This window comes from Coregonus clupeaformis, unplaced genomic scaffold, assembly GCF_020615455.1.
Source record: "Coregonus clupeaformis isolate EN_2021a unplaced genomic scaffold, ASM2061545v1 scaf0427, whole genome shotgun sequence".
NCBI lineage: Eukaryota > Metazoa > Chordata > Actinopteri > Salmoniformes > Salmonidae > Coregonus > Coregonus clupeaformis.
The window spans coordinates 87,623-99,593 of NW_025533882.1; the positions used below are offsets into that span (position 1 = coordinate 87,623).

An 11,971-nucleotide genomic window follows, 5' to 3' on the forward strand; every position below is an offset into this window, starting at 1 on the left:
TGCGGTTTGCTTTGTGCAGCTATGTCTGTTTTTTCAAACAAAGTAAATTACAATTCAACATATGGGGGAAAAAAATATGTAAACACAATTAAGGATACAAATATATTAAATAAACATTTTAATTTTCGCAAAGGATTTGACATAAGGCAAGTTTGTCTAACTTTGTTAAAGCTCAAATGAGGACTCACATTAGTCTCATCTAGACAATGTTAGACATCCAAATGTCTGTCCCCACTTAGTGTCATGATGTTCATCAACTGAAGGATAGCATTTGATGTGACATCCATCAATAAATTAAACCAGTTTTTTGCTCTTCAAACACTGAAAATAAAAAAATTAAAGTTAGTGTCGTCATGTCGCACATTTTTAAATGACAAAATACTGACATCCATGAGTTATTAATTTGAAACCAAACATGTCTTGCTATTAGAGGATGGAAAGAAAATAATACTATCAATACAGATGGCAGAGACATTTTGCTAGTACACACATGTTAAGGACAAAGTAGGCACAGGGACTCGCATGTTAGATTACAGTATGTTGCTCTGCAAGACTGAACAGACCCTTTACAACAACCAGTCCCACAAATACAGTTAAGGAGTGTGTAAAATGGCTTCAGTTCACATCGTCACAGACCGTTATCCCATAACTAGCTGTGACTGACATATCGTCTTCTTAGAGGACAACCCATGAAGCAATGTTTAAGGAATGTATGGAGTTGCTCTGTTGGCTGAAACAACAAAAGAGTTAAAGTTGAGAAAGAAAGCCACTAGAAAATGTGCCTGGTAGTATATTGGCTTGCGTGGTGACGACAGCAAAAGCACAGAAAGGCACAATTGAACATCAAAGCAAGCCCACTACCTGAGAGAAATATCTGCAAAAAATGTTTTTTAACTGTGCAATTGTACAGACGGGACGGATGTCTCTGTGAATAATATCTCAGTTATAATGCTGACAGAATATATTTTCAGTATTAGCCCTACCACTGTTAAAAGCCACCCACACGCTAGAGTCCAATGCTACAAATGTACCATTTTAAATAATGGTGGGTTAGTAACATTCCCGGTTGAATCACTCAAAAACAGATTGAAATATTTTCAGTTGATTGTCAACCACATCCAACATTTTTCCCCAGAGGGAAGATTTAAATAATAAGAATGTTATTTATTGAAAAAAAGATAACACAACCCCATCCATGTGTCATAAAAAGAGGGGAGGGCCTCTGACACACAAATGTATCAGTAAAACATTTATAAAAACAAAATACACACTGGCTTAAGAACAGTTCTTTCACCGTAAGCCCTTTGACTGAAATGCATGACCCGATCAAGGATTCCTTCCCCAACGGGCCAACATGAGATTCAACATGAGATTCCAGTTCATACTCAATGGAGAGAGTGGAAGAAGCAAGGCCAATATGGAAGCCTTACCCCCATTAGCCTGATGGGGTTACTGCTTGACCAATGACGAGTCGGTCTCAGGTTCAGTCTGTTTTAGAGAGGCTAGCAGCTGGGGCTACTGGGTAATGCAGTTCTCTCCCATGTCCTGGGCGTAGCGGTCTGAGACGGTGGTGCGGAGCTCCTCCACGTCACGACGCAGCTGCTGGGCTTCAGTCAACTTCCTCTGGAGGACCTCAGGACTCAGCCAGTCCTCCACCTGCTCTGCCATGGGTGGGGGAGCTGGGGAGAAGAAGAAACACAGTTACTACACACTATGAAAGTGATTTTTGTAGCCTTGTCGTTTTTGAAGACCATTCAAAAAGCCTACAAAAGTTCAATGGGCTAAAATGTAGCGCAAATGGTTTTCAGCACAAAAACATAAAAAGGCATCTGGCAGAAGTAAATTCATCCACAAAAAAATTATATATATATATATATATATATATATGTATATATACACACACACACACATCTTAAATAACCCAACATTTTCAGGAATTTGATGACATAATCGTCAAGCTCATTCAAAGGATTAGGTGACAGGACCTGGAAGTATGACGACAACGTATTACAACACTTGTATATAGATGGAAGTATTCTGTGGCTACAACACTTCAATTGATCAAACATTCATCTTTGACTTTTACCATCACTCAAGCTATAACTGATTCTAAAAGTGTTTCAGGATGAAGTGAAAAATTGCAGCAGCCTTTATGCTAATGCTACTAAATCCTGTAGCGGCAGTGGTCATCCCTCACATGTAATGCCAAGCAGCAGCGAGAGGTTGGGGTCTCGGCCCTGTGACCGCTGGGTCAGGACGTTGCAGAGGGAGCGCAGGTCGCAGAGGCATGAGGCCATCTCCCCGTGGAGATGCTGGGTGAGGCGGGCCCCTGCAGGCCGCAGCGAGGACGACGTCCGGTCCAGGTTCACCCTCTCCGAGTCCTCCAGACGCTCATGGAGGGTCAAGTTCTGCTCCATTAGTTCCTGGTTCTGGGCCGACAGCTGGGAATACACAGAAAACACACCATTAGGAATTACAGAAATAATAGACAACATATTCAACTCAAAGTTCTTCTACAACTAAAATAGTTGGGTGGTGGAGAATAGTCATAATAAATAATAATAAATTGGTCATTTAGCAGACGCTCTTATCCAGAGCGACTTACAGGAGCAATTAGGGTTAAGTGCCTTGCTCAAGGGCACATCGACAGGTTTTTCACCTAGTCGGCTCGGGGATTAGAACCAGCGACCTTTCGGTTACTGGCACAACGCTCTTAACCACTAAGCTACCTGCCGCCTCATAGATACTCCATGTAAAAGAAAATGGACAGTTACAGCACAATTTCAATACGTATGTGCATGGTTAATGAATAAGTATTGAAATGTAACCTGCTGTCCAGTTCGTCATTTTATGCATTAGGACAGAACATGAGCTCTGAGGTTCTCAAGATGACTCCTATCAGAACATGGAACAGAGCATTATTTCCAGTAGTGGTGTTGTCCTGTCCTACCATCTCACCTCCTTCATTGCTGTGCGGAGCTGTAGCAGCCCCTGCTCTTTAGAACACACTTCCTCTCTCAGAGCATGGGAGCTGCTCTCCTCCTGAGACACCTGCTCCTCCAGGGTCTACACACAGAGAGAAACACAAATACACACAGGTCAGAGGTTGGATATGGGTTAGGCATGGCTAGTAAGTCCATATAGGTTCCTCAGAGATATCATCCAAGGTGTAAACAGATTAAATAAGTATCACGTACCCCGATCTGGGTGCCCAGTTGCTCCATCATCCTCAGTTGCTTCTCCACGACCTGGAGAAAAAAGACAAGAGCGGAACGTTTTAGAACCAGCACTAGACGACAAAAAGCAGAGCAACATTCCAGAATGGAATGTACAGGTGAAATGTCAATGTAAAAGCTGAAGTAGGCCAAGAACGGAACAAGATGAAAAGACTGACCTTTTTCAGTCTCTGTTGTTCCTCTCTCAGGCTGCTGTTCTCCCCTCTGAGTTTCTCCACATCCAGGGAGGGTAACCTTGCCCCGTCCTCCAGGCCCTCCTGCACCCGCTCTTGTAAACTGACACACAACAAAACTAATTAACAAACAGGTCATTACACAAACAATATAGGTTATACGAGTATGCATGCATGTTAAAATGACTGTGTGTGCGCGTGCACACCTGGTATGCGATCATGTCAGAATGAGTGTATAGCTGTGTGTGTGTAGTAGTAAAATAATTGGTCCTGGTTGGATAGCTCAGAGCATCTGCTCTTTTCTAACCACAGCGTCGAGCTTTGATTGGTGTGTGTGTACCTGGTGACAGTGGTGAGCAGCTCCCTCTCCCTGCGTCTCTGCTCCTCCAGCTGGGTGTCCTTCTCCCTGGTGAGTGAGCGAGCCTCCTGCAGACACACCTCCAGCTCTCGGACCCGGCCCTGCAGCTGGGACGCCCGCTGCTCCACCTCCAACAGCTAAAAACACACAACACACGTACGTCAGCACTAAACTCAGGGCCCGCTCGTGTGTCGCATTTGTGGTGGCGCTGCGCATATCAGAAGATGTATACATCTTATTAATGTGATTCCTGAGAGAGTGAACAAACACATCACCAGACAGCAATAAAAAGACTGCCTGGAACGTGACCATAGTAACACCCAGAGTCATTTTGATGAGGTAGGACGTAGTTGTATTGAGTGAGATTACACTTAATTCTATATATAAACCACGATCCGTGAATATATTCAATATATACTTACAGAATTAAGAATCTCACTCGATACAGTTGCCCCTGGACACTGATCCCAAGACAGTTTCACTTGGGTAAGGTGTGTGTGTGTAATGCAGTCTGTGCTGGTTTTGACCTGTTTGCTCTGGCCCTGGTAGTCGTCCATAGTGGGCAGGTCAGCTAGGTAGCGCTCCAGAGTCTCGATGCGCTGCTGCTTCTCTCGGTTCTGCTCTGCCTCCTTCTGGCACTTCTTCTTCAGGCTGTTGATGTGCTTGTCCCGGCTGCGAATCTACACACACACAACGTTAAGTATGGAATAACGGTCACTTTTTATGAATAGAAAAATTCCTGACTGCAACGCCAATCACGTGAAATAACTGTCACTTTATGTCATTCGAAAAGTGAATCAGTTTATATAATTAGCAACTGGACTATCAATGTAGCAGTGTGATGTTGTGGCAGACGGCCCGACGCTCAGCTTCTCACCCTCTCCTCCTGCTTCTTCATCTCCTCGGCGTGCCTCTCGCTGGTCTCCCTCAGCGTATCGTTCAGACGCCGCGTCTCCGCCTCCACGGCACCGAGGCGGCGCTCTGCCTCCGCCTTCTCCTGGGCGGCGCAGTCACCGCGCTCTGCAAACTGGGCCCGCAGGAAGGCATTCTCCCTCTGAGCCTCCTGGAAGACACACGGGAAAGACTTCGACGTCATCCGTGGTCGTGCAGTTTCAGCTCATCGAGTGGGTGTGTGGCTCTGGATAAGAGAGTCTGCTAAATGACAAATGTGAAAGAATGTGCGAGCGTGTCCAGCTCACCTGCAGCCGGAGCAGACACACGTCGCCGTACGGAGCACCGCGGCCGAGCAGGGCTCCGTGGACCTGCAGCTCGCTCTCCCGCAGCCGCTGCTCCAGCTGAGACATCTGCTGCTTCTGTCTACAACAATACAACCCAGAGTAAACACCAGTGACAAGGTCAGATACCACACACTTCCCCTAATACATCCTGCTATAAGCGTATAGAGAAGATTTTGTTTTTCAGGTAGGGCAATAGATATTCCTTACCCCAGGACACTTTAAAGGAACACTCAGTGTCTGCATGGATCAGAGTTTATTTTCAGCCTAGCCAAGGCTCTGATAAAGGCGTGCTATGCCAGAACGTAAGCCTGTTTGTCCCAAAGAAACACAGATCTATGCAGGCACTGGGTACTCCTTTTTCCTTATATTCCTGGATAGTCACAAGGATACGTTTTTTTTGGGATTATCCCTCAGTCGATCACCAGATTTTTTTTTGTTGAGTTTGGTTAGCCTTTCAATCTGAAGTAATAGCTGTGTACCTCTCTATGACGAGCTCCTTCTCCTTCAGAATGCTCTCGTTGGCTTTGATCACCGCGTCCCATTTACTGGTCTCTGGTGGCATGGAGGGGGTGGAGTAGAGAGCGGAGTACTGGCCCACTCCAGCAGTAATCATCTGCATACACACACACACACAGAGGACGTATTGGACATGTCTGACTCAACTATAAAGAATACCTAACAGCCTTATAACCAAAGAGGCCATCTTCTCTAACTTTGGCAACCACTTTCCTCACTCAAAAACATTTGTTGTCCTAATATGGGCATTTTGAGAACTATACTGAACAAAAATATAAACGCAACATATAAAGTGTTGGTCCCATGTTTCATGAGCTGAAATAAAAGATCCCAGAAATGTTCCATATGCACAGAAAGCTAATTTCTCTCAAATGTTGGGCAAAAATGTGTTTACATCCCTGTTAGTGAGCATTTCTCCTATACAAGATAATCCATCCACCTGACAGGTGTGGCATATCAAGAAGCTGATTAAAACGCCATGATCATTACACAGGTACACCTTGTGTTGGGGACAATAAAAGGCCACTAAAATGTGCAGTTTTGTCATACAACACAATGCCACAGATGTCTCAAGTTTTGAGGGAGTGGGCAATTGGCATGCTGACTGCAGGAATGTCCACCAGAGCTTTTGGCAGAGAATTGTATGTTCATTTCTCTACCACAACGTAATTTTAGAGAATTTGGGAGTATGTCCAACCGGCCTCACAACCGCAGACAAAGTGTAACCACGCCAGCCCAGGACCTCCACATCCGGCTTCTTCACCTGAGACCAGCCACCCGGACAGCTGATGAAACTGAGGAGTATTTCTGTCTGTAATAAAGCCCTTTTGTGGGGGAAAACTCATTCCGATTGGCTGAGCCTGGCTCCCAAGTGGGTGGGCCTATGCCCTCCCAGGCCCACCCATGGCTGCGCCCCTGCCCAGTCATGTGAAATCCATAGATTAGGGCCTAATTAATTAATTTAAATTGACTGATTTCCTTATATGAACTGTAACTCAGTAAAACCGTTGAAATTGTTGCGTTTATATTTTTATTCAGTATACATGTGTATAAAATGGGTCAGTCTTACGCTAGCTGTTCTCAGGTCTAAATGCTCAGCTCACCTGCATCTGCTCCACTTGCATGCGGAGACTCTCCAGCTGCTGCTTGTGCTGCTGTTGCTGCTGCCAGCTGGGCAGCTCTCTGCATCTCTCCTGCAGCATGGGCTCATAGGCCTTGGCCTCCCTCAACAGAGCCTGGGTCTGCAGATACAGAGAGCTGGGGTACACACCGGCTGACCCAGCCCCAGTTCCACCGGGCTGGCTGCTCCTCTGGCTATAGGGGTCTGGAGCTCCGGGGACCCCCGGCCTGGCCTCGGGGAGAGCCTTGTACGAGTGCTCCATGGCTGCCATGGCTACCCTGTAGGCCTCCCCGCTGCACTCGGGAGTCTCCCCCAGGCTGGTCATCTGGAGCCTGAGTCGGACGTCGGGGCAGTAGCCCGCTAGCAGAGCAGATTGGTTCATTGTGGGCTCCATGGTGGGCATGTCGAACCTCTGGCCCTCATCCATGCAAGACTGGTCCCCAGAGGGGAACAGCGAATGGTCTAGTCCGTTCACGAGGCTGCGGTAGCGGCTCAGGCAGTCTGTCTTGGGCCCGGCGGGGTCGGCTCCCCCCATGCCGCCTTGTGCCATGTCCAGGTTGGGGGAAGAGGCTGACTTGGAGAGGGAGGACGATTTAGAGCTGGAGGTTCCACTGGAGGTTCGGGAGCCCGAGGGCGGCCTGTGTGCCTCGGCAGAAGCCTGGGAATCGTCTTGGGAACGGGGCTGGGGCTTGGAGGCCGGTGGTCCGGCCGTGGACGGCATGACATGGGCAGTGGGGATGGGAATCTGACTGCGGATGGGCTGGAACATGGGGCTGCTGCTGGAACTGCAGAAATCTGGAGGGGGTAAGAGAAAGGAACCGTTAGATTTGGGTAAGAATTTGAAGCAGCATCCATTGAGTAACAATAAAATATACTTTGCTTTCACTGGGAAGTGGTGAACAAAACTGCCACTCGGGTGGCATTGAATTCAGTGAATGGCCTTGAAAACAGAGTATAACTCTTCCTTTCTCCAAACAATCTCTGGCTTAAGATTCCTTTACAGAGAGTTGGTATGCTGTACGTACCACACTACCATCCACACTATTTTCAGGTGGTGATGTGAAGCATACCACACACCATGACTGGGGTCAGTGGGTGGCCCACTTTGCCTGTCAGGTAACACCACTAGTACTGACTGACCTAGTAAGTGCTTTTATTCATTTCCAACAGAAAGACCATTCATTCACAGACCAAGAAACCCTTAACACATGCAAGAACAGACAGGCAAATAGACTAACCTCAAATCATGAGACTACACACCAAAGAAGCACCCCATTTTGATTGTGTCATAATGGCTACTAAGCTATATTTTGAAATGGAAACAGTTAGACACATCAGTTTTCAAATGAAGAAACCTCTGCGTTTAAAGCACTGGAAACTAGTAAAAACAACAACTAGGCCTGTGTGACAGCTAACAGCAGACCCCATACACAAGCCCTATTTCATAACAGCTATTTAAAGAGAAACAGACAGAGCCCTGCTCACCTGGCACTCACTCCGACACTGGGAGAAACGTGTTATTAGCCGTGACATTTTTTAACAGCCCAGCGGAAGGGGTGAGCTGCAGCAGCAAGATGTTTAATGCTGATGCCGAATTCCTTCCAATGCATTTTTCTGGAGGCTCGAAGGTTCTAGGCTGACAGCAGTGTAGTGTCGCGGACAAGAAGGCCTTGTACAGCAGGGAGTATTGTCCTAGAGAATAACCAAGCCAGGCCGCCCTGTACAGCGCTCGGAGCAACCACACACAGACAGACACAGGCAGGAAAGGGTAGGGGTATTTATAGCCCCACTCAGGTTACAGAGTGATCTGTGCCGGCTGCTTATTTAAACACCTAGCCCTCTCCCACAGTCCCGCGCACGTCACACGCGTACACCCCAAAAGCGAGACTAAAAACCTCCGCCAAAATGAGACGTCTATTTTGGACAGAGCCGTGCTTAGCAACGGCAGGGGAAACTAAGAATTAGTGAGCACACAACAGGAAGGAACTGGCAAAGACAGAGGCTCTTCCAGTGAAAACATTCTTCAAATTAAATGTTCAGGTGACCTTGAGGCTCAACTGATTCATGAGTATGTTTGGCTAGGACAAGTCCAAACTGCTCTGATGCTCTGAGGGAGAACAAACTAGGCTTATGTGGAATTGAAGTTAAGAGTTAATTCTCCAGCAGGTAATGGTTTGTAAGCTCACTCAAAACCTAATTTGGCAAAGATGTAATATAAAATGCTACTCCAGCAGTACCAGACTAACTGTGACCGAAACATAAATATATCACAAATAAAAATACACAATTGGAAAGTAGGATACAATAAGGTGTGTTCAAAGACCAAACAACTTCATCCAGGGCCCCAAAAACAACAACACATCAGTGCCTATGAAGGATGACCTGTCAGACTGACCTTTGAACTCTCTGACACTACACCATGTCCACCCTGACCCTCGCCTTTGACAGTTTAGACTGGAGTAAGGGAGTTGAAGGAGTCAGGACTCATGTTGCTAAGCACTATTATCAGTTACAGCGCCGGTGTATCAGTGGCACTAGCTTGCTTGACAGTTGGGCCCAAATAGAAGTGTCTCGTTAACTGCAATTCTCCTTTTAGTCTTCAATTGTGAATGCAGATGGCATGGCGCGATTACAATGATTTTCAATGGACTCACACCCAACTACTAGAAAAAACGATAGAATCACAAATAGGCTTACCACAGGCAAACACACAGACTACTAATACTAAAGCACTCCAGTCTCACCTTCAGCAGGGCATACGGATAGTACATACACCTCCAGTCCTAGTACTTCCCAAATGATGTTCTCATTTAAACCCCATCGGGTGCATCTAATCTGTGAGCATTACATGCATCACTCAGCAAAGAAGAAGGGGGCAAGGGTTCAGAGTTTCCATTTAGCTGTCCAGTCCAAGCAATCCACCCCCCAATTAGGTAGGCCGAGCCACCGGTAGGGAATATAAACTACCCCTGTAAATCTCCTGAGCATCCAAGGATCATGAGCACATCACCCTGCCTATAAATAGGCTGTATTCAACAACAGAGGATGCTGACCTCCAACCCCTTGTTCCAAACATAGTCGCAGAGAGAAACAGCAAGCTGCTGTGGATTTCTCCTTTCATTCACATCGACTGCTCTCAAGTCGATAAGGTAGGTAGGGCGTCAGGTAGCCTAGCAGTTAAGAGCGTTGGGCCAGTAACCTGAAGGTCACTGGTTCGAATCCCCCAGCCAAATTGTTCCTGTAAATCGCTCTGGATAAGAGCGTCTGCTAAATGACAAATGTAAGTCCAGCGAGTCACACATACCTTGAGATTTTAACATGTGAGCTAGTCAGCCATCAGCATTGTAACTAACATTATTCACCACGGTGAACATAGAGAACAGTGTGTACAGCTGTGTGGAGGGTGTTTGGTCCCGTGTTGCTCAGTTGGTAGAGCATTGCGCATGCAATGCCAGGGTTGTGGGCTCGTTTCCCACGGGGGGGCCAGTATGAAAAAAAGAAAAAGAACAATGGAAGAAAAGAAAAAAACAATCTATATGCACTCACTAACTGTAAGTCGCTCTGGATAAGAGCGTCTGCTAAATGACTAAAATGTAATGTAAATGTGTTTCAGAACTGAGCTATATGACATGTTGCAGAATAAGCATGGGTGTTGTGGTAGTACAGGAAGTCAGAGCAGGGGGAACGTTCTCACCTTCTGTGCTGCCTAGCTCTGTGTCCCCACTGTCTGTTGTCCCAGGCCGGCGGCCAAAGTGGCTCTGGAACTTCTCAGACACAGCTGGCGTCTGCCACTCCATGTCAGGAAACCCAGCTGAAACGCATACATGATGTGTGAAAAGCACAGCCAACATCCACAAGGTGACACTAATAACGCTTCACTTTAATGGAGGGCTGTGAGAGAGTCTAAGCTGAATTTAAGAGCCAAGGGGCAAGGGGAATGTTACACAGTTGTCTCAGAAACACTCAATGTCAACATCAGCTGAAGGTCCCATATTCCAGTAGAAGTTAGTCCAAAGGACTGGAAAACCGATGATTCTCGCTCTGATTAAGTTAGTTAGCTACACAGATCTCGCTTTCTTTCTACCTAGATATAACTTATGCCAGTTAACGTTAGCTATTGGTCTATTGGTTATCTACACCATCAGTGCTATCCGGGATCCTTGGGACGTGCCTATACTAAACCCTAGTAACCCCTACCCTAACCCTTATCTTAACCATTTTAAATGTTAACTTCAATATGGGGGGGAAAGAATAGCTCGGACCCTAACTTGAACTAGCTTGATAGTTAACGTTAGCTAACTAGCTACCTACCGTAACTATAATATAAAGTCGATGGCTAGCTACATGTCAATTGTGTTTGTTAGCTTTTTATTAAACAACCTAGCTATTTAACTTTGTTAGCTAGTTTGCTAGCTTACTAAACTAGTCGGCTGCCTACCTATTAGCTAGCTAGCTCAATACAAAGAACAACAACGTTAGCTAGCTAACGTAGCTAGGTAACAAAGTTGCGTTGTTGACATAGCTATCAGAAACGTTAGCAACAAATTGGGACAGCGTAACAGAATGTATTCACCTAAACCTACCTTTTCTGCAATACTTGCAAATTAACTCTTTGAGTATGCCGAGATTAGCACCTGTAATTTCGGTCGCTCTCAATAATTCGTTCTCCTCCGCCCGTTGTAGAATTTAGCTAGCTAACCGTTTCTGATTTGACTCAAACAACACTACAAGCTTTTAGCAACTTCAGAGTCCCGCCCATTTTAAAACAAAGGGAAACATGGGAACGTTCCATTTGTCTGGCCTAGTCCTCTGATCTGATTATGATATAATTGGTAGATTGTGCAGTAGAATGAATTAACATAGAGCAAACAAACTTAATTTGTTGTCTTGAGACTCAAGTAAATTACAACAGAAGTCCATATTTCTGTGTCTTTTGTAGCATTGTGGGCCTGAGAAACAACATGAATACATACGCATATAAACATTTAAGAAAGAATAAAACAACTTAATGCTTGTTTGTGAGTTTAACTTTTTACTCTTGCTACCTATTGGATTACGTTTACACAAATCAGATTGGCATTTGAAGCAATGATCTCAAATAAGCTTTTGTCATAAAACATTGTAGACTATTTAGCATTTGGAGGAAGAAGTCAGTCACAGTGTTGACTTATTATCAGTCACTGCAGTACAGTAGTTCAGATTTCACAGTCCGGGAGCTAGTCTTGTTCACTTTGGCATACAGTGGTGAACGTCTTGATGAGTTGGAGCAGTCTTTGGTTTTCTTGACTTTGGCATAGACCGGGAACGGCACTTCACCCTTTTCATCTACC

At 45.7% G+C, this 11,971-nt stretch overlaps 1 protein-coding gene across 5 annotated transcripts; it reads right to left on the bottom strand.

Moving 5' to 3' along the window:
* Nucleotides 1-103: 103 nt before the first annotated feature.
* Nucleotides 104-11,406, bottom strand: LOC121560600 (centrosomal protein of 85 kDa-like). 5 transcript variants are annotated; one of them, XM_041873545.2, is made up of 13 exons: nucleotides 11,276-11,406; nucleotides 10,336-10,452; nucleotides 6,625-7,436; nucleotides 5,485-5,618; nucleotides 4,967-5,084; nucleotides 4,645-4,830; nucleotides 4,295-4,447; nucleotides 3,750-3,904; nucleotides 3,395-3,512; nucleotides 3,198-3,248; nucleotides 2,959-3,066; nucleotides 2,198-2,441; nucleotides 104-1,679 (listed from the first exon to the last, which is right to left on the bottom strand). In XM_041873545.2, exons 2-13 carry the CDS (start codon nucleotides 10,436-10,438, stop codon nucleotides 1,516-1,518), a joined length of 2,346 nt encoding a protein of 781 aa, XP_041729479.2. In that variant the 5' UTR covers nucleotides 10,439-10,452; nucleotides 11,276-11,406; the 3' UTR covers nucleotides 104-1,515. The 5 variants fall into 5 exon arrangements, with proteins under 5 accessions (XP_041729479.2, XP_041729477.2, XP_041729478.2 ...); XM_041873543.2 differs by having other exon boundaries at nucleotides 11,225-11,406; XM_041873544.2 differs by lacking the exon at nucleotides 11,276-11,406 and adding an exon at nucleotides 10,953-11,062.
* Nucleotides 11,407-11,971: the final 565 nt, after the last annotated feature.